This window comes from Nannobrachium achirus (genome assembly GCF_963921795.1).
Source record: "Nannobrachium achirus genome assembly, chromosome: 13".
In the NCBI taxonomy this organism is placed as follows: domain Eukaryota; kingdom Metazoa; phylum Chordata; class Actinopteri; order Myctophiformes; family Myctophidae; genus Nannobrachium; species Nannobrachium achirus.
The window spans coordinates 65,698,675-65,725,011 of NC_137833.1; the positions used below are offsets into that span (position 1 = coordinate 65,698,675).

The 26,337-nt window shown below is 41.7% G+C and overlaps 1 protein-coding gene across 1 annotated transcript in view; it reads left to right on the forward strand.

The window, feature by feature from the left end:
• The first annotated feature begins 9,955 nt into the window (after positions 1-9,955).
• The window catches only part of dera (deoxyribose-phosphate aldolase (putative)), a 35,483-nt gene continuing 19,101 nt past the window's right edge, over positions 9,956-26,337 (forward strand). The window contains exons 1-5 of the mRNA XM_080740427.1: positions 9,956-10,159; positions 11,876-11,973; positions 14,306-14,453; positions 21,334-21,429; positions 26,063-26,197. Coding sequence (XP_080596553.1) covers positions 10,123-10,159; positions 11,876-11,973; positions 14,306-14,453; positions 21,334-21,429; positions 26,063-26,197 — 514 coding nt within the window. The 5' untranslated portion in view covers positions 9,956-10,122. The remainder of the gene's footprint in view (positions 10,160-11,875; positions 11,974-14,305; positions 14,454-21,333; positions 21,430-26,062; positions 26,198-26,337) is intronic.

The following is a 26,337-nucleotide window of genomic DNA, read 5'->3' on the forward strand; positions in this document are numbered from 1 at the left end:
GTCATCTGCTTGTGACTGCAATCTGTTTCTGTTCGCGGATGACTCGGCTCTCCTAGTCTCAGGCAGAGACATTTTGCAGGTTGAAAAGGCCCTTAACTGTGAACTTAACAAGATCTGCACCTGGCTCAATGACAACAGACTCTCAATTCACCTAGGCAAAACTGAATGTATCCTCTTTGGATCTAGTCAGAAACTTAGCCTAGTTGAGAACTTCACAATTAAAGTAGGTGACACTGTGATAGAAAGAAAAAACCACATCTGCTACCTGGGTTGCATCCTGGAGGCTAACCTATCCAGTGAAAAAATGACCACCAAGGTAATCAATAAAGTCAATCAACGAATTCGCTTCTTGCAAAGAGTTGCCCCACTGATCAATATTAAATCCCGAAAGACACTAGGAGGTGCTCTTATTGGGCCCCTCATTGATTACGGAGTCCTTGTCTGGTATCGCGACGCCCCAGCTGCCTTAAAGCTAAAGCTCCAAACAGCCCAAAACAAACTAATTAGGGTTGTGCTTGGTCTCCCTCCTCTGACCCACCTTACCGAGCATCACCACGAAAGCGTGGGGTGGCTCAAAGTAGCTGACAGAGTACAGCATCTTGCAATGGGCCTGGTGTACAAGATACACTACACCTCCAAGATTCCCATGTACCTGACAAACTACTTCTTAAAGGTCAAGGATGTTCACGATCATAACACCAGAGGCAGCTCCACTAATCATCATCAGCGTAGATTTAACACTAAACAAGGCGCTAACTCGTTCTCCTGCTATACCATCAACATGTGGAACGCCCTTCCACAAGCCCTAAAGGAGAGCAAATCCCTAGCCTCCTTCAAAATTGGTATGAAAAGTCACCTTCAGACAGCAGCTACCCGTGACTTGTAAATAGACTAAGCCCCCATGCCCCCCCCCCCCCCTTTTTCTTTGTATTCTGCCTTTTGTATTTGATGTTATGCTTTTGAAACTGATATTATCCTAGATAAAGTACTATGTTCTATCCGTCTGTCTTTCAATGTTATATGAGATACTTAAAGTGTGGTTCCTGTGGAAATAAGCCTCGGCTTTCTAGGATCTCCTTTTAGTTGACCTTGTACCAGTGATTTGTACTGTCATGAAACTGTACTTTTTTCTATTGCAAACTTCTAATAAATTCTTCAATCAATCAATCAATGACATACTGTAGATGAGCAACTAAGGCACTGTCTTTTATGGCAAGACATTTTAACTTTTCGTATTTTGTCTGTGCATGTGTGTCAACTGAGAATGGTTTCTCTGTAGCCTAGGTCAGGGGTTTTCAACAGGGGGTCCTCAGAATTACTACAGGGGGTCCTCCAAATCTTTGTGTGATATAAACCTTTTTTCCTCCTTTTTTATATTAACCACTTGCCAAAAATAGCCGATCTACAAGCTCACAACTTCTCGTGCTGAAAGGCCTTGTGAGCTTGTAGATCGGCTATTTTCGGCAAAAATGACTTGTAATTTCCTGTTGTCCTCAAATGGGCAACTTTATTTTTCATCCTGCATATCAAGCCTAATTATAATAAGGGTAATAATAATATGGGTAATAATATAATAAATATAATAATATATATATATGCTTACCCTTCTGTATGGAACAATGAACAATATGAAGAGGCTTATTATAGATATTTCATTTAGGATTTCAATCATGTTTCATGTTACAGTAAGTGTGTTGCCTAATTCAGGTGTAGGACCTGTAGTGTTTTACTGTTCCAAAATGCATTTTTCTATGCATTTCAGGGGTTTTGGGGGGTTAGAGCCTCCCAATTTTTTTCGGCCGCGCAGCTTCGCCGCGGCCGACAGTTCCGGCAAGAATTTCAAACCACTTTCACCCCTGTCAGTAGTGAATTGAATACATTGTATGCAATGCAGGACAGGTTTCTGTTACTGGGCACGTAGTTATGTGGCCCCTTTAAGAAGGTCTTTAGCCTAGTTTTGTGCTGTTTACTTTAGACCAGTACTTCTCAAACCTGTTCATGTCAAGAACCCTAAACTGACACTTGGACATTTGATAACTTTTTCTTCCTGTGTCCCCCTTCTGATAAGATGTTTTACTTTTACATGTTTTATTTGAGAAGTGTAAGAAACCCATGACCAAAATATTCTGTCATTGTGTTACTTAGGTATGGAATAATGGTGAAAAGTCATTATTGCCCTTTTTGCTGCAAACCACTCAAGGACCCCTTGGGGTCCTCGAAGCCCACTCTGAGAACCACTGGCTTTAGAGAGTTCAGTATTTTAGCAACCTGTTGAAGCTATGCTGCTGCTGTTGCTTTTGTTTGTGGAAATATTATAAAATAAAATGAAAAACCCACCAGTTGGTGAGGTCAAAGAGAGAAGTTGTATGTCTCAACATTCCTGCCACTCTCCACAATATGATGTTTTGATTTTTTATTTGACAATACTTTTTCCGGAGCTTTTTTAATCTCACACCTGACAAATACCCCATATTACATAAAAGACTAAAACTAAGACTAAAACTAAACTAAACTAAACTAAAACTAAGCATTTTCAAAAAATAAAAACGAAACGAAACTAGCAACCCCACCTTAAAAACTAATTAAAACTAAACTGTAATTTAAAAAAAAACTCAAAACTAATAAAAATAAAAACTAATGAAAAAATCCAAAACTATTATAACCCTGGTGCGTGTGTGCGTGCGTGCGTGCGGGCGTGCGTGCATTAGCCTGTGCCATGGAAGTGGAACACACAAGCCAAGGACACTAGGAAGAGGAAGACGAACAGCAACAGGGAGATTATTGTATGGCAGAAGCAACAAATCAGGACTTTATTTTACTTTACTTTATTTGTTTATTTAGACAGGACAGTACCAGTTCACGAACACAGAGATATTGACATATTGCAAGAATATATACATATGATCTCAGTGTAAACCAGCCCTACACACATTGTAGCGTGGAGACCCAAACTGATGTCTTTGGCCAGTACTGGCACTGGCTGCCCATCGAGTCTAGAATTGTTTTTAAAATGTGTTTAATTGCTTATAAAGCTATCCACAGGCTGGCCCCTGATTATATAGCAGAATTATTGCCACCCAAAGATAATGTGAGGCTGCTTAGGTCGTCAAACAAACGCCTACTCAAGGTTCCCAAAACGAAGCTAAAAACTAAAGGGGATCGAGCGTTTACAGTAGTAGCTCCTACTCTCTGGAATGACTTACCATTGTCATTAAAAAATGCAGAGTCAGTAGATGTTTTTAAAAGACTGTTAAAAACCCACTTATTTAGGAATCACTTTGGTGTGTAATATTGTTTATTAACATGTACTTACTGTTATTCATATGCATTGTTTTATTTTTCTGTGATGTTTTTGTTTTATTTCATTGTGTCTACTGTTCAGCACCTTGTAACTTGTTGTTTTGAAAGGCGCTTTACAAATAAATTACCTTACCTTACCTTACCTAAAGGGTGGATATTGGCAAGAATCTTGCGATGCAATAGGTATCACGATACTTGGGTCACGATGCAATAGTATCACAATATATTGCGAATACGATAGTAACGATGCGATACTATTGCGATATATCAGCTTTAAAAGCTGAAAAGCTGTTCTAAATGTTGATGTTTTTGTTGTTCGCTGCCATTTTCTCAAGCGACCTCACTCACTGAACCGTGGGAAGGGGAAGTAGCTACTAAAGTAAAGCGCCATCTAGAGGCAGCGGAGTGTCAGGACCGGACTTCTACCATTGGTTCCTATGCATGGGAACATATTTTATTTTTTATAAGTATCGCGATACTACTGTCTGAAGTATCAATACTGTATTGGCAAATAAACTATTGCGATGTATTGCCATATCGATTATATTGCCCACCCCTACAGGCCAGGACATCGCCTCTTTAACAGAGCAGTTGAAAAAACTAAAGACGGAAAATGAAACATTGCTGGCACGGATGGATGGATGAATATACACCTGAACATTTCAAAGATGATGAGAAGGTTAAATGTTTCACAGGCCTGCCAAATTACATGGTTTTAATGACACTTTTTTATTGAGGTGTGAGGCCAGGATGCCTCACACCGTTCAAAACACGGCTGATTTGTTTGATGAGGTTAAATATGCCTATTCTAATGCTGTCACACACGTTTGGAGTTTCATCTTCCACTGCATCCTGCATTAACCTGGTCTTCCTATAAGCATCACCACACAGCCAAATACCTAATTGGAGTTATTTGTTTCATCTCAAAAGGTTGGGGAGGTAGAGTGTCTGACAAATACCTAGCAGAACACTCTGGCTTCCTTGATAAACTGGTGCCTGGAGACTGTGTTCTTGCAGACAGAGGATTTAACATCTCAGACAGTGTAGCATCTATCGGGGCATCTGTCAGCTGCAATGTTGGCATTCGAAAGTTGCACTATATGAATTTGTGTTGAACCAAGCCTCAACCTGTTTACACTCTTTACAAAACCCCTTTCATAGTCTATACAATTGAAATATAGTACAGTACAAGTACAGTTAAAAACCCTGCCTAAAAGGAACATCTCGCATAGGACCACATAAGTCTTTTTTACATTGAAAGCCCTCAGTATTTAATTCATGGACATAATAAATAGCAAGCAAAGAAAACATTCAATTATATTGCCGTTATAAAAAAAAAAATCGCACCCGTGCGAAGTGAGCGGTGCAAAGGCGATTTTCATTATGCACGATCCTTAATAGCGTAACGGAAAAAGAAGTATAGATTGTCATATATGTATGACCATTGTACTTTCTTTGGCTCGTTCTTTTGTACCTTGTTTTGATGTCTGTAAACTGATGAGGGGTCGCGCGGGTGTGTACCGTTAACACATCTCCCGTAAAAGTGCTCTAAAGAACTTTAGTGGCCTGGACGGATGGGAGCCGACCGCGGCCATTTCTTCTTTTAATTCTTGCATGAGGCTGCCCTCTACTGATAGTATGACCACTACTGATAGTATAATACATAATGTGATGTCATAATGATAACACTTTCATGACTGAGTATAATTGGTTTATATTATGATATAGAATACATTTTATGATCCATACATGGAGGTCTGTGTTACAGTATTATGGTGAAGTGAGCAGAGCACTCAATTTTGTAAAACTTGGGGCAATGGGTCAAGATTGTGTTTATATTGAAGCTGCAATCCGTACCTTATTTTAACCATTTTAACCCTGGCATCACGGCTTTGGGCATTAAATACGACAAATTCGATACATCTGTTTGTGAGTCTGTCTCAAACATGATTTTAGATGTGAACAAGAGGAAACTAAGGCAAATGCTAAGGAATGGACTGCCTTTAGCAACCCTTGACTATAATCCATTGAGTGATCTCTGACGTTATGGTGATATATGTCATAGTAATAAATATGGAGGTAAAACAGCATGCGCAAATCTTCATTGCAACCAGTCATGTTTATATGTTACGTAACCAGAACTCCTGGTCAGTATATAAAATGTGAGAATTTAGATTATATTATTCCACTTACAAGACAGAGACATGCAACTGAAGAGAGGGTTATAAAACAATTAGGAAACAGAGGGAAAACAGACAGGAGATCATTTGCATTGACTGACATTGTCCGTCAGTCAAAGTTAGAGGGAAAAGTGTGGCCGCTGTCTTGAATGAGTTTGTATGCATAGAGCCAAATAAAGCTTCTTGAGGGTTATAAAGCAATTAGGAGACAGAGGGATAACAGAGGGAAAACAGACAGGAGGACAACCAACCAATTCCAGGATATGAAACAACCTAGCCATTACACCTGGACCAACCACATATCCTGGACCTTTCTGGCACAAATAGACCCCCACCTAGGATTCGAAACAGCAACCATAGACTACAGGGTTTAATGTAGCGTGGTCGCTGTCTTGAATCCTGGGTGGGGGTTGATTTGCGCCAGAAAGGTCCAAGATATGCGGTTGGTCAGACCTTTTCCCTTTAACTTTGACTGACGGCCAACGCCAAGAAGTGCTGGGTTTGTTAGTATCCTTGACCAGACCAAAGGCTAATAACAACTTATCGTGCACATTCATGTGCACATTTATGTGTCACCAGAAACTCCATTTTGAGTAGCCGAGATGCAGGAGAAACTCCTAATTGTCGCTGTCTGAAACCAGATAGAGCCAAATAGAGCTTCTTGTGGGTTATAAAGCAAGGGGGAGACAGAGGGAGAACAGACAGGAGGTCAGACAAACAGCCTGGCCATTAACAGCCTGGTGGCAGTCAAAGAGTGAATAGAAGAGAAATAATATACAGTCCAGACCAGAAGCTCAAACAAAACAGACAGAGGGCAGAACGGAGAGGGGGTTTAGGAAAAGTCCAGGATATGAAACAACCTGGCCATTACGCCTGGACCAACCGCATATCCTGGACCTTTCTGGCACAAATCGACCCCCACCCAGGATTCGAAACAGCAACCATAGACTACAGGGTTTAATGTAGCGTGGTCGCTGTCTTGAATCCTGGATGGGGGTCGATTTGCTTCAGAAAGGTCCAGGATATGCGGTTGGTCAGACTTTTTTCCCTTTAACTTTGACTGACGGCCAACACCAAGAAGTGCTGGGTTGCCTCTTGGAAACAGATTATGTCGGGAGTATATTATGCGCAACATACCAGCCTGGCCATTAACAGCCGGTCTCAAGCCGGTCTCAAGTGCAAGTGTAATGGCCAAGACAGATCTAAATTAGCATGAACAACACAGCATTTGATTGGTCTGTTCTGTTTGGCTAACACATGTCGTCACGAGTAGAACGGTTTCTGATTGGTCGATTCTTATGTTTAGTTAATCAACTAGCCAATCGATGAAGAATGAAAGAATCGTCCCGTGCTAATATGTTTTAACTAGATAAACCGAAAGTGAAATATAGGAGCGGTTTGCACCGCTCAAAAACAGTATATGTACAGGATAGGGGAAACAAGGGGGTGGGGCTAATATAAGGGGGGTGCTCACTTCTCGCCTGTCTATGGGAGAAGTGATAACTACCTCCTTCTCTGGCCTCCTGAAAGGTGAGTTTTCAGGGCAGTTTTGAAGGATGCCAGCGAGTTACATGTTTTAAGGGAGGTAGTCAAGGAATTCCACACCTGGGTGGTAGTGGTGTAGAAGGAGAATTTACCCGTATCTGTCTTATAGGTTTGTGTTATCAGATCATTGTGTGCACTCCCTCTGGTGTTGTGGTTGTGGGTGTGGCTAACGTTTTGGAGATGTTTGGTCAGATATGCGGGTACTGATACATAAGGCGCTTTTCCACTGCAAGGTGGAACCAGAACTTTCAGGAACCAGAACCTATTTTTTTGGTTCTGGTTTTGTTTCCATTGCAAACGGCCCGGTTCCATACAAGGTTCCTGGAACCTCCTGGAACCTTTTTTCGGTCCTGCTCCTGAGGCAGAACTAAACTTGAGTTCTGGGAACCTATGGGCGGGGCTAGCAGCGCTACTGCTCTTGATTGGTTGAGCCGCTTGAGCGGAGACTACGCCCGAGGAGAACTGGGAGAAATCTCTCACAACACAACCCTGTCATTTTTAAAATACTATTCTGACAGGCAGAAACACTATGGACGCGACGCCAGACGACAGCCACGACACATAAAGAATGTGATGATACAGGCTCTTATTTGTGTCTGGGCGGGAGAAGAAAATATCCAGGAGTTAGAAGTATCCGTTCTAAATGAAGGAGTTTCAAACAAATTCCGTCGCCGTCGTCTTTCTGAAATGGGCGTTGAGTGCACAAGCAGACAGACACGGTGCCAAGCAAAAATAAAGAAAATGTACGTCAATAGACAGACAACAAACTACGGTGGAGATACGCATTTCTACATTCGCTGGCGTTCATTGGTGACTCCCGAGTCGCGAGGCAGCGTGTTTGTGTGTGTGTGTGTGTGTGTGTGTGTGTGTGCGTGTGTGCGTGCGTGCGCGCCGCGTGTGTGTTGAGGGAGACGCTTTTTTCCCTCCCTAGAGCAAAGGCAGCGTACCTACCAAACGCTCAGTAGCCTACAGTATAGCAGCTTGTTTGAACGTTCTATTGTTTTTTTATTTTTTTATATTCAGAAAGTAGTAACTAATAATATACGTATTTACATACAGCTGTTATTTTAGATTTTAGATTCCCGAATGTGACCAGCTGTTTTGTCTCAGCCAAATCAGGCTGACCAGTGGAGCTTCCCGGTTGGGTCTGGTTATATGGAAACAAAAGCAGAACTTGGTTCTGGAACTTCACAGGTTCTTGAAAGTTCTTGGTTCTGGAAAGTTCTGGTTCTGGTTCTGGCTTGGCCCTACAGTGGAAATGCGCCTATAGAGATAGATCCCTGTCTGTAGAACCAGCCGTTTGGTTTGTGGCCGATGTGGCCTCCATATATGGGCTTTCCCATTAAGCACTGTTAGATATGGGCTTAATATTGATGACATCAGGGAACTCCTTACATGGGCATAAAAGGGATTCTGTTAGTGTGACATCACAGTGAAGGCAGAGCGTGATGTCAGAGCGGCAAACCCATTCTGTTAAGAGTGGTTCCCCTGGTTGCATGTTCTCCCCGTGTCTCCTAGGGTTGATACCCTCACAAAAACATGCAGTAATCCTGGTCTCAATAATGCCTCCCTCTGGCCAGCCGGGGCGCTTGATGGAGGGGAAAGGAACTGGTTGGAATAACGTGTTCCTTCCACGCGCTACGTCCATCCCGGGGAAATCCCCCCCGTCAGGTGAAAAGAAACAACTTGGACTACTCATGCACTGAAGGAAGCATGAGGTCAGTCCGTTGTATCCCCAGGCGCGGCAGAGGGAGAGCAGAGCCCAGGATTACATAGGCAATTGGCACTGGGTGAAAATGGGTTGCAAAATCGTGGGATAAAAATTATATAAAAAAAAAAAAGAGTGGTTCCCCTGACATCACAGTGATGTCAGAGCATGATGTCAGAGCAACAAAACCATTGAACCACAGTGTCAAGATTTCAACAAGATTTGAGCTTGTAGATCTGCTGTTGTATTTTCACTAATTTGGGTCCCAGACAAGACGTCTAATCTCTCTTTTGGGTCTCGAACAGATACGTTTGGGAACCAATGCTTTAGACCAGTTCCCAAACGTTTTGTCTCAAGACCCAATGCTTTTGTTTTATTTGTGAAAATCTTAGGTTTTTGGGGAATGTTTTTTTTTTATGTATATGAAATAATAATAATTAAAACTAAATGTAGTAAGCACAAAATAAAGGGTCCCATGAAAAATGTCTGCGACCCACAAATGGGTCCCGAGTGTTTGGGCAACAGTGCTTTAGACCAGTGGTTCCCAAACTTTTTAGCTCGAGACCCAAAAGAGAAACTTTGCCCGGGACCCAAACTATTGAAAATAGCAGATCTACAAGCTCACAAACAACGTGTTGCTTCGCGCCCCGTTGTGAGCTTGTATCAGCTGTTTTCACTACTTCTTAAACATTTGTTTTAAAATTTTATGGAATTACTAAAAAAAATAAAAATAAAATAAAAAAAAATAAAAGAAAGATGTTGCTATATTGACCCAGTGCTTTTTAGACATATGAAGTGTGGCTGACCTATGAAGTTGTTTGCTCTATAGTTGTTTGTTTACTTTTATTTTCTTTTAGTCTTTAGTTTTTCATTGTTGTTGTTTTGTTTTTTGCTTCATACTTGCTTATATTCTGGGCTTGTTTTCAGAGACCGTAGCTGCTTATATCCCTCGCCAAAACGTGGCAACCCAGTGCCTACGACGCAGAGCCGGCTGGTGATTTGTTCACTCTACCGTCTGCATATCCGGTCTAGGAAGGGACACGGAAACGGCCCTTGTGCAGATATGGAAAACCACCGGATACAGTGGGCGGAATCTAGACCGGATGTGAGTACTGAGCAGCCAATAGGCACCAATGTGTGAAGGAAAGCCCGGTTGTGATTGGTGGAAACGGAGGGGGCGGTGCCTCAGTCAGGAAGTAGGAGAAGCAACGGTCACGTTGTTTCAGTTAGGTAAACACCGATGGTTGTGTGTTTCTGACAAACTGCTGAAACAACACCCTAACTGATCTACAAATAGATTTATAGATTCTGTTAGACTTCATCTAACTGCTGTTAGCCAATCAATCAATAGATTTTACTAAATCGATCTTTGGATCCTGTTTGATCGACATGTCTGCGACTGCGAGGAATCCTGGAATCAACTTGGGTGAGATTTAAATCTTTTTTTACACGAGTTAACCAACGTCAGCTCACGTGCAGCTGTGCTGCTGTCTGTCAGTGACCGAAAGTCCGGAATTTAAAATTTACTTGAGTAAAATTATGAAAGTGTTGGCATCAAAATGTACTTAAAAGTACAGCATGTTTGAAAATAGCAGATCTACAAGCTCACAACGTCTTGTGATGCGACGCGTTTTCAAATAGCCACGGTCTAAAATACGGCTAAAGTGGATTAATGCATTATGTTTTAGAATATAATCATTTAGGCTATATCTGAAAAGTAACTAGTAACTTTACTAGCCTCAAATTGCAACACTAGATTATTTTATAATAGGATGAATCTAGGGTTGCAATACCTCCTAGCCCTGAATACAGGACGGTCCCGCCTCAACTTGAGGAGTAGTGGGCAATCGAGCCCTTAACGGTTTGAGCTAGGAACGTCAGATTTCAAAAATAAAGTGCTTACCTAAGCCAACTTTGATAACAATTTGACGCCGCACAACGTTCATTACACGCCGCTACCGGATTGTTGAATAAAAAGCATTTTTGTCCGAAATTATTTAGCTTAACATAGGACTTCCGCCTCTAGTGGACAGTCGCGCCAGAAGCAAAATTTGAGGTACAAACGTTCGCTTTAAAAATACATATATTCAAAGATTTGCACTCATTTTCATAACTTTTTCAAAAATAGCAGATCTACAAGCTCACAGCTGCGAGCTTGTAGATCTGCTATTTTTCAATTGCTAAATAATTCAATAATTCCAGGCCTAAATGGGTTCATTTACCGAATGCAAGTCTGTCCGTCCGTCTGCACGCTGCTGACATCACTGATACTAAACACCATGGTAACAGCCGTATGCTGAAACAATGTCCAAATTTGGAGGTGACTGACATCACTAACTGACATCAGTCAGCCCACATTTGGAGATGATTGACATCACTGAGACTAAGCAGCACCCAAATCTGATATACCCGCATGCTGAAACAGGGACTACATTTGGATATGACTGACATCACGGAACACCATATGTGGGCATAAACCGGTGAAGCGGTGCCCAAACTGCTATCCTACGGGCCAATACTTCCACCTCAGTACACAACACAACCACGGGCAAAAACACCACTAGTATTAGTGTTGTTGTTTGACAGCAGCTGTCATCAGTGTTGTGTTAATGTTTGTTTGTTTGCATGATGTATGTCAGGGGTCTTCAATGTTTTCAGGCCAAGGACCCCTTAGTTGAGAGAGAGATGAAGCAGGGACCCCCACAAGTTCATAGATTCCATATAGCTTTATTGTTTGACAGCACGATCATCAGTGTATTTTGAATTCATGTTAATTTGTGTTTTCAGATATTTAACCACTTGAACCGTCAATACTTAATAAACTTGACCTTTCACTCTGTACTTAGTCTGCTCTGTTTGCCCTCTACACCAAAGCTCTTTGCTGAAAATAGCCAATCTACAAGCTCACAAGTTGTGAGCTTGTAGATCGGCTATTTGTTGGCTAAAGTTCTCAGAATATTGACCCTAGGGTTCAAGTGGTTAATAGTAAAAAAAAAAGTTCTATCACTCAAAGATTTCGAGGACCCCCTGTAGTAATTCTGAGGACCCCCTAGGGGTCCAGGACCCCCTGTTGAAGACCCCTTATGTATGTTTTACTCTCTCTCTCTCTCTCTCTCTCTCTCTCTCTCTCTCTCTCTCTCAGACATGGAGTGGGTGTCCAGAGTTCGAGTCAACACTCAGGCGGTGTTGAAGCGAGCTCAACAGATTCAAGGACGTAAACTGAACAAGAAGCAGTGGCAGGTGAATTAATAACTCCAGTCTGTTGTCTGTTATGATGCAATGTTTGATCTGATGACAATATTTAACCACTCTCAACCATAGCTTCCATATCCAGGACACGTTGTCCTGGTGTTTAAAGCTGCAGTGTGTCATTCTGTCCACTAGGGCAGTGGTTCTCCTTTTCAGGCCGCAGCCCCCAAAATAATATTTTAACGGGGACCCCCCCCACACACACACACACACACACACACCTTGACGAGCACTAAGAGTTGAGGCATTACATTTTGTAAAAGACTGTTGTATTGCGAGGCGTTGTAAGCATGTAGATCTATTTTCACAATTTCAGCCTCTAATATTTGACAATTTGGCCAATGTTTAATTTGTAATTTTAGATGTATTTAAAAGTCCTTGAATTGTCACTTTAGTCATCTGCAGATCCCCTCTATACTAGGGATGCGAATCTCGACCACTGAGGCGATACGATACGGACCTCGATACACTGCCAGCGATACGATATAATTGCGATACATTGAAATCCTGCCGATACGATACATCGCGATCCACCCCTGTTCCCGATACGATGCGATACGATTCACCACGATTCAAGCCCAAATCCCAAAATTTACAAAACATAGCGACTAAAAATTTATGAAATTTAAATTCAAGGCAATTTATTGTTTCACTGTAGTATAGGCTCTGTCTAACAACCCAACATAGGCCTATAGTATTCTGGGAGAACACAAAGCTGCTGGCTATTGTAGAATTGTTTCATAACTAATCATATAGAAGGCCTATGTCATTATTAGTAGGCCTATATGTCTTCAACTGGGAGTCAGGGACCCCAATCCAGGGTTATTACAGGGGGCCTGCCAACTATTTGTGTGATACAGTATGCTATAATGCCTAGCCTACAGCGAGGGTCCCTGCTTGATCTCTGTCTGAGCTAAGGGGTCCTTGACCTGAAAAACAATAAAGTCCCTCCCTGGTTTGTATTATTATATTATATTATATTATATTATATTATATTATATTATATTATATTTAATCCAGGATTATGCAATTTTTATAGCCAAAATGTTTTAAAACAGACCTACAAGCTCACAGCGCGTCGCATCCACGACGCATTGTGAGCTTGTAGGTCTGCTATTTTAGGTGCGACACCCTTGTACTGCGATGTATAAATTAGGCTTCTTTCCCAGAGCAGAACTAGCAGCAGAGAAAGTGAGAGAGTTGCTTGCATCAACAGGAAAGTTGTAGAACAGTGACAAATACTTTGTTTTAAACACAAGCAGTAGTCCTACAACACCCAGCAACATTGTTGTTGTTGTGTGTGTGCAGTTAATATAGCGCAGAAGATGATCTCAATCAATTGTCCGTCGGAGATTCGCTAAGAAACGGCTGATTACATATCACTCGATCAGCCTGTGCTACTCTGTGACAACAATCAGCGCAGCGGACTTGGATGTTATAAAGCTAAGTACTGTACAACTAATCTTGCATCTTTTTAACCCGTGGGGCTGCTAGTTCGTCTGTGTTGATTCACTCGCATTTCGCTGCACTGTCTGTCTCCCTGGTTGCCTGCATACAGAGTGCAGATGTTGTCCGTCTGTCCGAGTCGCAGCTCGCGTTAAAGACTGGCTTTTGGGGAGGGGGTTGAACGGCTGATGATGGTGCATTCATGGCGCCTCGGAAACACAGGATAGAATGAAATACTATATGGAAGAACCGATACAATCGCGGAATTTACCGATCCAGACACTCACGGTACGATCCATCACGATTTCGGCCGTCTATTGTACCGGTACACACTGAATGAACCGATTCAACAGTATCGCGGACGTTTGTATCGCGATTACGATCCGTACCGGTATATCTTCGCATCCCTACTCTATACACTTAAAATGTATGCTGGTTTGTTTACTGTTGAGTGAGAAAACAATGTTGCACATTAAGTTAATCATCTGGGGACCCCCCAAAATATAACTGCACTAGGGCTCCTCAGAGTGGTGTTTTAAGTTGCAGTGTGTCATTCTGTCCACTAGGGGGCTCCTCAGAGTGGTGTTTTAAGTTGCAATGTGTCATTCTGTCCACTAGAGGGCTCCTCAGAGTGGTGTTTTAACCTGCAGTGTGTTATTCTGTCCACTAGGGGGCTCCTCAGAGTGGTGTTTTAAGTTGCAGTGTGTTATTCTGTCCACTAGGGGGCTCCTCAGAGTGGTGTTTTAAGTTGCAATGTGTCATTCTGTCCACTAGGGGGCTCCTCAGAGTGGTGTTTTAAGCTGCAGTGTGTTATTCTGTCCACTAGGGGCTCCTCAGAGTGGTGTTTTAATTTGCAGTGTGTCATTCTGTCCACTAGGCGGCCTGGCTCCTCAGGGCGGTGACCTGCATTGACCTCACCACCCTGGCAGGGGACGACACTCCATCCAACGTCCATCGTCTGTGTCTCAAAGCCTCACAGCCTGTCCGTGCTGACCTGCTGAGCAGCATGGACATGTTGGACAAAGGTAAGATGTCCTTTTGTCCTCTAACACAGTGCTTCTCAACCTTTTCAGGCCACGACCCCCCAAATGATCATATTTTAACAGGGGACCCCCACCCAGAGTACATTTTGTATAAGCACGGTTCTATTGTGAAAATAGCTGATCTACATGCTCACAACCCCTCGCGTTGCGAGAAGTTGTGAGCATGTAGATCTGCTATTTTCACAATTTCTGCCTCTAATGTTTGACAATTTGGCCAATGTTTAATTTGGCATTTTAGAGGTATTAAAAAGTCCTTAAAATGTCACTTTAGAAATGCGCAGATACCCTCTACAGTGATGTTAATAGGTTTTCAATGTAATGGGTCCCGGGACCCACAGGTGGTCATTCAAATGGGTCCCAGAAAAAATGTATGGGTCCCAGAAAAAATGTATGGGTCCCCAATTTGGGTCCCCATTTTTTTCTTTAGCACTGTGAGCTTTTAGATAGGCTATTTATAAAATGTTTGCCTCTTACTTATATTATTTTACAATTTGACTAATGTTTGGACATTTTTGATAGTATAGTTTTAGTTTGTTGATTACTTTGGTGCAATAATGGTATTTTTTTATTTTCTTGGGGTAATAAAAAGGTAATTTTTTTAAGTACAATTTAAGGTACTTTTACTTTACTGGAGTATTTCCAATTTTCATTACTTTTACTTCTACTCCACTATACATCTGAGGCAAATATTGTACTTATTCCACTACAATTATTCGAAAACTTTACTAGTTACTTTGAAAAGTATAGCCTACATAACCACTTCAGCCATGGCTATTTTCAAAGGATATTATTTGGTAACATGTGAAACAGAATAATTGTGCATAATGAGTACTTTTACTTTTAGTCCTAAGTGCATACTTTTACTCAAGTACGATGAGAACATGTAGAGCGCTCGGGAGAACGGCTGTTGTAAATCACAGACAATTAGTTTCTCCGCTTTGAAAATCAGACGTCTTTTTATGACTTAATGAGTTTATGACCCTCTGCCAGCCTCACTCTGTGCCAGACGAGCAGCCAGAAACGGCAGTAGCGTTAGCATGTAGCTAAACGTAGCATCACATCACAGTGACAGAGCAGTTGATGTACCCGGGACTGGGAGCGAGCGAGCAGTGGCCAGTCCGTTCACCTCTGCTCTGCAGCAGAGCGCTGTGGCTCCGCTGCATGCAGAAAGAGACAGACGGCAGGCACTTTCTGGCGAGGATAATATTAATGAAACAAAATGCTGTTTGCGACACGTTCATTCCGCGGGGACCCTGACCGCGACGCTGTAAATTATTTTAACATGTACTCCAATCAGGGTGCGTCCCTGGGACCCCGGGACACAGGCGTGAATGCGTCTCTGGGCGACGTGAACGCGTCTCAGACGCGGGACGCGCACGTAATGACGTCTCTGCCTCTATACACTTAAACGTTATGTTGGTTTGCTTACTGTTGAGTGAGAACCAGTGCTCTAACACAACATGCTGGACAAAGGTAAGATGTCCTCTTAACACATTTGCTGCCCTGATTTTTTTCATTTAGTTTAAAAGTTCTGCCAAAAACGGAGATATCCCTCTTAGTATCTTTATTCAATAAGCGTATTAATATCACCGATGTCTATCCGTTGATCGCTTCTCGGTTGCTAGGAGTTGCTAGGAGACAAAATAACCTGGAAACAAAACATCAGTTCCCCATGCGGTCCCATTCTGTTTCTGCAGAAGAAGAGCGCTTTCCTCCTCTTCTAGGTTTCCACAGTGCCAAACGAGGCCCCATCCGCATGCCTGGGCGTAGCTACAACAACACGGAAGCAAAGATACTGTGTCGCTCACATACAGTACTAGTATAGAGCAGGGGTCTTCAACATTTTCAGGCCAATGACCCCTTAGTTGAGAGAGAGATGAAGCAGGGACCCCCACAACCTTTTCATAGATTCCATGTAGTTTCATCGTTTGACAGCATAAACATCAGTATATTTTGAATACATGTAAATTTGTGTTTTCAGATAATCAACCATTTGAACCGTCCTAATAAGACCTAATAAACTTGACCTTTCACTCTGTACTTGGTGTGCTCTTTTTCCCCTCTTCACCAAACCTTTGCCAAAAATAGCCGATCTACATGCTTACTGCGAGGCGTTGTGTAGATCTGCTATTTTTGGCTAAAGTTCTCAGAATATGGACACTTGGGTTCAAGTGGTTAATATAAAAAAGGAGGAAAAATATAAAAAAGGAGGAAAAAAAGTCACACAAAGATTTGGAGGACCCCCTGTAGTAACTCTGAGGACCCCCTAGGGGTCCCGGACCCCCTGGAGAAGACCCCTGGTATAGAGCACTCTGCAGCGCATCTGAGCCCACGCACGGCAGTGTGCACGCGCGCAATCGCCCTTGAAAAACACGGTAAAATCACTGAAAACGCTGGCACAGAAGTGTACAATAAAGGTTGCCCGCCGCACACTAGCCAATAATCGGGGCATTTAATGACCCTCCCGAGTATCGGGGGGACTGCGTCTGAATCGGTGTCAAAGGGAATTCATTAGCATCAAAATGGGAAGAGATTGTTGACAACAATCAGTGAACTTCCATCATATATGAAGTGTTTTTTGTTTGTTTTTTCGTGCGCAATGGTGTTGAACGGATAACGTGTTTGTGTGTGCGTGGCGTGCATGTGTTGCAAGGAGGGCAGCCGACCACTGATAATATTTTATTTTGCGGTTTTCGCGGTGAACCGGTAGCTTTATGTATTGAGAGGAACTCTTGCCAATTTCGTAAGAGACTCGTCGCCAATTGTAATATATTTAAAAGTTATTTGGGGCCATGATGATGACTGATAGTGATAATCCCTTCTTCCCACTACTAGACAGCGACCGAGTCACAGCAGTCAGACGTGCAGACGGTGCAGTGCTCAGGTTCGGTCTGAAAAAAATCAGCCCGATCAACTCTTGCGAATGTCGCTAATTCGAATGACACCCGCAAATGGAAACATGCTAAATTCGCTTTGTCTTAATGCGTATTTCTGATAATTCGCTTCCCTAATTCGAATACGTTTATGGAAACGCCACTATTGTATCGTCTCAACAATATTTATCACCATATCGCCCACCCCTACCCTGAGGAAGAGCTTGCCAGTTCGAAACGTTGGGTTTCTCTGTAAATAAATTCTGCATGGTGGCTACAAGTACCAGGGTCAACTCTTGACCCTGGTACCTCACTAATATTGGTGTGCGCCCTCAGTACTTTGTTTTGAAACTTGACAATTGAGTGTCATACAAATAACTGTGATTAACCTTTTAATTGCTTGGCTTTTATAGCTTTTTAAACAAAATCTAAAAAAAAAAAAGTGGAGTTTGCATGTTCTCCCCATGTCTCCTAGGGTAGATAGAGTTCAAAAAGGGAGCACGCACATCCAAAACATAGTGATACCAGGTGCTGGACAAAAAATACGTACAATTAAAGGAGAGGAATGTCCGCACACTGGATAGGAGCTCCCAGGAGTAGTTTTTTATTCAAAAAAACATCAGCGTAACAACGTTTCGACCCCTCTCGGAGTCTTCATCAGGTCTAAGTGAACACCAGAGTAGGCTAGCCGGTTAAATAACCGGATGGAGGACACATTAATGACATGCGCAACAGCTGGGGTGATCTGCTTAAAGGCAACACCCACCAAGATCTGTACATGAAGTTAACACAGTGCAGTATTAAAAAGACACAATCTTGAGCAGTTGAAAAGGCTAAAGAGCCAGTAATTAAATAATCTACCAGAACTAATACTGGTTAAAGCTATAAAAAGCAGCTAGTAAAATACCAAGTATACAATACAGTGTGCCTCAATAAGCGCCTAACAAAAAGACCAAAAGAAAAATAAATAAACAGTATACAAAAAGTATTCAAAATATTAAGGGCAATAATGTTGGACTATAACAACAAATTAATAGATACAAAAATCACAAAGTACACAAAGATAACAATATTCAAAGCAAAGATGCAGTAAATGAATAAACAAAAAAGGTAAAAATTACAGAAAAGGTTTAACATCGAACTCTTCATTGAGTCCACAGGGGGACATATTGAGTGTGTAGTTATAGTATGCTTCTCTTTGAAGAAGGAGACGGTTGTGATCGCCCCCTCGCGGAGGTTTTCACAACCGTCTCCTTCTTCAAAGAGAAGCATACTATAACTACACACTCAATATGTCCCCCTGTGGACTCAATGAAGAGTTCGATGTTAAACCTTTTCTGTAATTTTTACCTTTTTTGTTTGTTCATTTACTGCATCTTTGCTTTGAATATTGTTATCTTTGTGTACTTTGTGATTTTTGTATCTATTAATTTGTTGTTATAGTCCAACATTATTGCCCTTAATATTTTGAATACTTTTTGTATACTGTTTATTTATTTTTCTTTTGGTCTTTTTGTTAGGCGCTTATTGAGGCACACTGTATTGTATACTTGGTATTTTACTAGCTGCTTTTTATAGCTTTAACCAGTATTAGTTCTGGTAGATTATTTAATTACTGGCTCTTTAGCCTTTTCAACTGCTCAAGATCTTGTCTTTTTAATACTGCACTGTGTTAACTTCATGTACAGATCTTGGTGGGTGTTGCCTTTAAGCAGATCACCCCAGCTGTTGCGCATGTCATTAATGTGTCCTCCTTCCGGTTATTTAACCGGCTAGCCTACTCTGGTGTTCACTTAGACCTGATGAAGTCTCCGAGAGGGGTCGAAACGTTGTCACGCTGATGTTTTTTTGAATAAAAAACTACTCCTGGGAGCTCCTATCCTAGGGTAGATACCCTCACAAAAACATGCAGTAATCCTGGTCTCTATAATGCCTCCCCCTGGCCAGCCGGGGCGCCTGATGGTGGGGAAAGGAACTGGTTGGAAATGGAATAACGTGTTCCTTCCACGTGCTACATCCAACCAGGGAAGCTCCCCCTGTCGGGTGATAAGAAGTGGCCTGCTCACTCCTCATGCACTGAAGGAAGCATGGGCTCAGTTCAAGGCCCTCCCCAGGTTGGCAGAGGGAGAGCAGAGCCCAGGATTACAGCTTAGGAAATTAGCATTGGGTGAAAAATGGGTTACAAAATTGTGGGATAAAAAAAAAGAAACATCTCAAAGAAATAAATACATTATATTATGTAACTAGAAAGATGCATTTGGAAATTGCAAGTGTGGTTGCCGTGACTATATTCAGCAGCGTGCTAACTGTCATGTGAAGCTCAACCAATACTCCAGCTAGCACCACTCCTCAAATGTTTTTCCATCAATTTCCATCGGCATCTGATTCACAACAACGTTTATCTAGTGGAAAAAATTAAGTTTCCCCAGGACTGCCCTGTCGGGCAACCACACTAATAACACCCATACCAATAATACCGATATATATATATATATATATATATATATATATATATATATATATATATATATATTAGTATAATAGTACCCATACTAGGGCATTAACGACTTGTGATTTTTGCAAGTCGTCTTGACTCAGTAAAAAGTTGAGTTGAAGTCGACTTTATCGCTTGATGATGTCATCAATTCACACACGACCCCCCAATTATTTTGGGGGGTCCCCAGATGATTAACTTAATGTGCAACATTGTTTTCTCACTCAACTGTAAACAAACCAACATAAAGTTTAAGTATTTAGAGGATATCTTCACATTTCTAAAGTGACAATTTAAGGACTTTTTAATACCTCTAAAATGACAAATTAAACATTGTCCAAATTGTCAAATATATAGAGGCAGAAATTGTGAAAATAGCCGATCAACATGCTCACAACGCCTTGCCAAGGCGTTGACTTTTTTTTCGTTAATGGCCTAACCCAGGGGTCGGCAATTAGATTTGGCCTCGGGCCAATTTTTTTCTAAGGCATTGAATGACGGGCCAGGACATATAGGCCTAATGAAAGCCCAATTTAAGAAATTAATCGTTAAACAATGTTACTGGAACTCCAAGACCTTACAATACATAGGCATCTGTGATAAAAAAAGAAGAAGAGGAAAAATATAAAAAAGGAGGAAAAAAAGTCACACAAAGATTTGGAGGACCAAAAAAAAAGATAAAAAGAATACAAGCGCATCGCATACTGTAATATTAACAGTTTTAGATAACACAACGTCTTGTGGATTTATTGAAGCATTGGGTTCGCCAAACAGTCGCATTCGACCATTTTTTTCCTTCATTGGTTGTGCGTTGTCATCTTGTGAGCACTCAGTAGCACCCAATGTTACAACAACAACAACCGTCCAACCATATTGAAAATTCAACTTTGTAAAAAAGCAACAACAGTCTGTGACAACAGCACTGTGCTGTTTTTTCTTGTTTGGCTCATCGATGTTCAGCCTGCAGCGGGCTGAGCCACTGCGTGCTGCTATTATAGGTCTAATGGGCTGCGCCTCCACCTGTGGTTGATTCAGTCAGTTCTCTGTTTAAAATTAAAATAACATTTATGTTTGGCTTTTTAAGATTTGTAATCAAGCATTTCAAAGGGCATATCATCACCATAACCATTTCCATGTCAAAAATTGGTAATCTACAAGCACAAAACGCATCGCAATGTGAGCTTGTAGATCAGCTATTGCCACTATTGATCATATTCACATTGTCATATGGTGCCCAGTGCACCTTTTTCTTTACGACGCCCTAAAGGTAGATGTACAAGCTTACGGTACGAAGTGACGTGCTTGTACGATCTGCTATTTTTGAATGGCCAACAGCGTATTGCGATCAGGTGATTATTACCATGTGCTAATCATGCTATTTTTTTTGTGTGTGTGTGTGTGTGTGTGTGTGTGTGTGTGTGTGTGTGTGTGTGTGTGTGTGTGTGTGTGTGTGTGTGTGTGTGTGTGTGTGTGTGTGTGTGTGTGTGTGTTGCAGGCATCACCACTGCAGCAGTGTGTGTCTATCCGTCTAGAGTTCCGGATGCCGTCAAATCTCTGAGAGCTGCAAACTGCAGTCTGCCTGTGGCCTCAGGTAATAGATTACATTATGTTCAGGTAATAGATTACATTATGTTCTAAGGTTGAAGCCACACCAAAGTACCTATGAGAGTGGATTCCCATTCTGCCAATGCATTTCAATGGGAATGGAGCAGTTTCTGCAAAAAACGCTCCATGCTTTGGCGGAATGGGGAATCCACTCTTAGAGGTACTTTGGTGGGGCTTCAACCTACATCTTAAACAAATCATCCTGGAGATTTTACTCATATGGATATGAAGCTTCAACTAGGGGTGGGATGATATGAAGATTTCATATCATGATTATTGTGACCAAATAAATCGCGATTAACGTTATTATCGCGATAATCAAAATCCATTATCCTGGGGCGGGAACATTTGCCAAAAATATAGCAGATCTACAATAGCAGATCTACAAGCTCACAACGTGACCGGCAATTTTTGGAAGACATTTGATAGAGTGAAAAAAAGACTGTATCAATTATGTATATTATAAGTACCTTTTAGAAATTATAAATAAATGATGATGATGACGATGATGCAATTTACAATTACCATTTAAGCATTTAGCGGTTAGATCTTAATCCAGAGCTACTTACAAGCAAGGTACATCCACAGCAATACATCAACTGGAAAGAAACAGTTGGCAAATCTAAGAAAAAACTGCTAGACCCAAGCACCTATTCAGTAAAAAAAAACAAATTATGACGTAAAAAATAAATAAAAATAAGATGCTATCTAAATTACATGTATGGTAGAGTCCTGCACGGGCCTGAAATTAGGCCTGTCACGATTTACTAAACCCACGATTCGATTCGAATCACGATTCAAGGTTGACGATTCACGATGTCACGATTTTTTCACGATTTTTTCAACAAATTTATTTTCCAGAGAAATTACCCAAAAAAATCCACAATTCTTACAATTCCAGTATTATTTTTGCTTTTAACAATACTGTTTTCTCTTATGCTCTTTTCAATACAGTAGAACTATCAAATGACAAAAAACAACAATAACATTTCAGTTCACTTGTCTTCTCTTACAAGGAATCCTGTATGTTTTAGATGTTCTCTTATCCTCTATACAGTAGCAAATAGCAAATGACAGATCGTGTAAACTTATCAATTCTTAAATGTCAAATCCTGTTCTTTTTTTAAACAACACTCTTACACTTTTTTCAATACTGTATCAAAGAATGCATTTTTTTGTGGTACATATCAAGCCAACTGTACTGTAAGCCAGGCACAAACTAAGGCATAATAACAACTCTTACCCTCTTTTCAAAATCAATAATTCATCAAAGTCAAGACCTAGTGTCTCATTGTGGATAGACTGTTCAAAGTCCCTGACTTTCTAACACACCATTCCACCAGCTTATATATTGAATGTGTCAATTCTTGTTTACCATTCCACCGGCTTATATATTGACTGTGTCAATTCTTGTTTTCACTAGAAACGTTGTTTCCACATTGTAACCAGTGGCAGAGACATGCATCTGTACGTAGCATTGTTGTTGTTAGCCCTTAGCACTGATTAGTGCTATGCTCTGTAGCAGCAAAGTAATGACACAGCACTCAACTAACTACTCTCTTTGTCAATCGAAATCGCAGAGCTCTTCTCTGCAGCCCAATGGAGGCACGCTGGCAGCTGTGAGTGGGTGAGCCTTCCTACTGTAGCTGCCGCTGCCTGTGTCTGCCTGACGCTAGACGTTGAACACGCAGAGACGTTGAAGACAGAATGGAGATTAAGTCGAGGGCGACCTCTGGTGGTCGAATCGCGATTCGTCCCCCAATAAAATCGATTTAAATCGATTTTTTCGTAAATCGTGACAGGCCTACCTGAAATGTGGGTCTCGGCCCGGCACGGCACTGGGAGTTACAGAAACGAGCCCGGTGCGGCCCGTAAGACCGCCACCTTATTATTTAATTATTTTCGTGCGTGGCTTTCTGCTGCGCGCAGCACGCAGCAGCTACACTCTCAAGTGGAATCCATACTGTCACTGACCACTAGGGATGGGTATCGAGAACCGGTTCTTGTTGAGAAACGGTTCCCCCTTGGATCCATTCCATGGAATCGTTAGCCAAAGTCCTTAATGATTCCGCTATCGATGCCTGCATATGCGGGCATCAACTTTTCCTAGTTCAGTTGTTACTAGTACTACTACTCAAGCTCACTGCATAAACGGACAAGTCTCCCCTTTAGATGCCCTAAAAAGTTTGTTTTGCCCGCCTCCCACGTTCTTATTACAATAAAACGGGCTGCATGTCCAAAGTGCTCCGTGTTGCTAAATGCTCCCCTATAAATCACATTGCAAGAAAGAAAAGCGTGTAAATCCGTTGATCCAAACTGTAGAAGACAGTGCTTCTGCTTTAGCTGTGTTCTTGAGCAGCTCCGTGATGTGTCGTTCATGAGTGATTCGTTCATAAGAATCGAATCATTAGAATGACTCGTGAACGATTCGTTCAAATCACACTTTCGTTCACACGCACACCCCTGCCCCTCCCCCTAATAGCCCCGGCCGGCAGACAGTCACAGGACACAACGGCGGGCTGTACTCACAGCGTAATAAAAACGCTCCCGCTATTGTTTTTCACGGGACGATCGCGCTATGAACGAATCATTTGAACTAATCTTTTGAACGGATCGTGAACGTGAACGAAATGATCCGTTCACTGAAATGAACGGGATTGCCCATTGCAGCCGAGTGAGCCAGCGTTGTAGAGAAGGCTGTTACACTGTAAAAAATTACGTTGTGCCTTGCACTGCAAAAACGGGACATTGGATTGAGCACACTGCAAAATATAAACTTCTTTTGGTGAAAAATAACTACAAAAAAAAGAAAATGACAGGAGAAGCATAAGGAGGGGAGGAGGTAGAAAAGACGCGTGATTCCTAAACCCACCAGGATTGAGTTAAGACCCGCCTCGCGGAAACGCGAGGACTTCCAGGAGTGGCTGAAATCCCCTGCCTGACACATGGAGGGTGGATAAAGTCAGAGGCATGAAGACTTGTAGGCTACTTGAGAAAAGCCTGCATTTGCACAATGCACAGCTATTAATTTCTCACTACAGTGCTCAAAATAAACTGTGCTAAAAAAAAACTTGAAACTGACTTAATTGTTCTGTGCTTATTTAATAAAGGGAAAACTTTGTAACTTTGCTAAAGAGAAAAACGTACTGAGAAAGCTATTAATTTGTCACTACTGTGCTCAAAATAAAAACTCTTACTGATTATCAATACATTGTTATGGTTTGGATATGGCTTTGGGCGTATTATGCTGCGTGTATTATTGTAATAGATCAGTAGGTAGTACTTTGCACTTGAGCGAGCAGCACTAACGTTCATGGGCACTTTTTATCGAGAGGAGGCGGGTCTTAACTCAATCCTGGTGGGTTTAGGAATCACGCAGAAAAGACCACTATTTCTGACCAGCCCCCAGCATGCCTGCAAGCACTAATACTATATCACAATAGATGACCACAGGGGCTGTGTATGCTGTGCATCATCTATTCAGAGAATTTCATATAAAAGAGAATGTATGTTAAATGCCCAATGAGAATCGATAAGAGAATCGATAAGGAATCGGATCGATAAGCAGAACCGGAATCGGAATCGCTAAATTCTTAACGATACCCATCCCTACTGACCACCGAAATTTGCGTTGGAAAGGTCTGGTTCAACTACAAAATTAGATCTCTTGCAACTTCTGAAAAGGATTACTCCTAATTAGTGTTCGGAAAGCTGCATGCACGTCAGAAAGTCAAAACTTTCCGACAAAATCTCTGTGGTCGGAGACAGTATGTACAGCCCTTTAGCTGTGCTCTTTCTTGTCTTGCAGAAAAACCCTCTGCTCGTTGCGGCAGGCAGCTCATTGGCTAATGTACTCATGTCACTAACAATGAGAGCAGTGTTGCTACGTGATAGAACCTATGGATAGAACCCATGCAGCACTGACACACACACCCTCCATTCTAGCTATGCGCACAGCCGCACACTGAGACGTCATGTGTGAAATTCACAGTGCCGTGGGGCTTTCAGGACTCTAAAGCCCCTTTTCCACTGACATGGCCCAGCACCACACCACTCCACACCGCCCACTTATGCCAGGTTTTCCACGACAAGGACCTGGGTAGAGTGGTGTGAAAGTGGTACTAAACATGGTACTAAAAAGTATCCAATCTAGAGTAGGTCTGAGCTGGGCCAAACAGGTCCAAACACTTCATAATGACTGATCATTCACTGACTTTTCATTTAGACCACCAGAATATAGTTGATAATAGATTAGATTGTGTTATAAGCACTAGTATAATCTATTATAGTGTATTATTATTATCATAGTAATACATTAATACTTTATAGTGTATTATAATCACAGTTATAATCCATTATAGTGTATTACAATTTAGGATAGTTGTAATACAAATGTATATTGTATTATAATCACAGTTAAAAGGGTAAATTTGTTTCTTACCGATAGAGGTACTTTTGTGTAATGGAAAATGTAGATATTTGGTGGAGTGGTGCTAAAGCTGCAGTTGAAAAGGGGCTTAATGTATGGTCATTTGAGGCTAGGCAAGTGCTTCGGTAAGTGCTATGGGCTATGGTGATATACCGGTATGATACAGTAATAGTAATAATTCTGCCCCCAGTGGCTACAGGGTTCCCTGCAGGTCAGACTCCTTTGAAGACTCGTCTGGAGGAGGTGCGTTTTGCTGTGGAGGGCGGAGCCTCTGAGATAGACATCGTTATAAACAGAACTCTGGCTCTGACTGGACAATGGCAAGGTAATAACACCTCATTATTATATAAGATCATTTGCTGTTATTACTTGCGCAAGCAGAGCGCGCAAGTACTGTAATGGGCTGGGTATGTATGTAGGCGACTGGGTTTTTTGAAGACCGTAGCCCTGAAATGGCTGGGATTC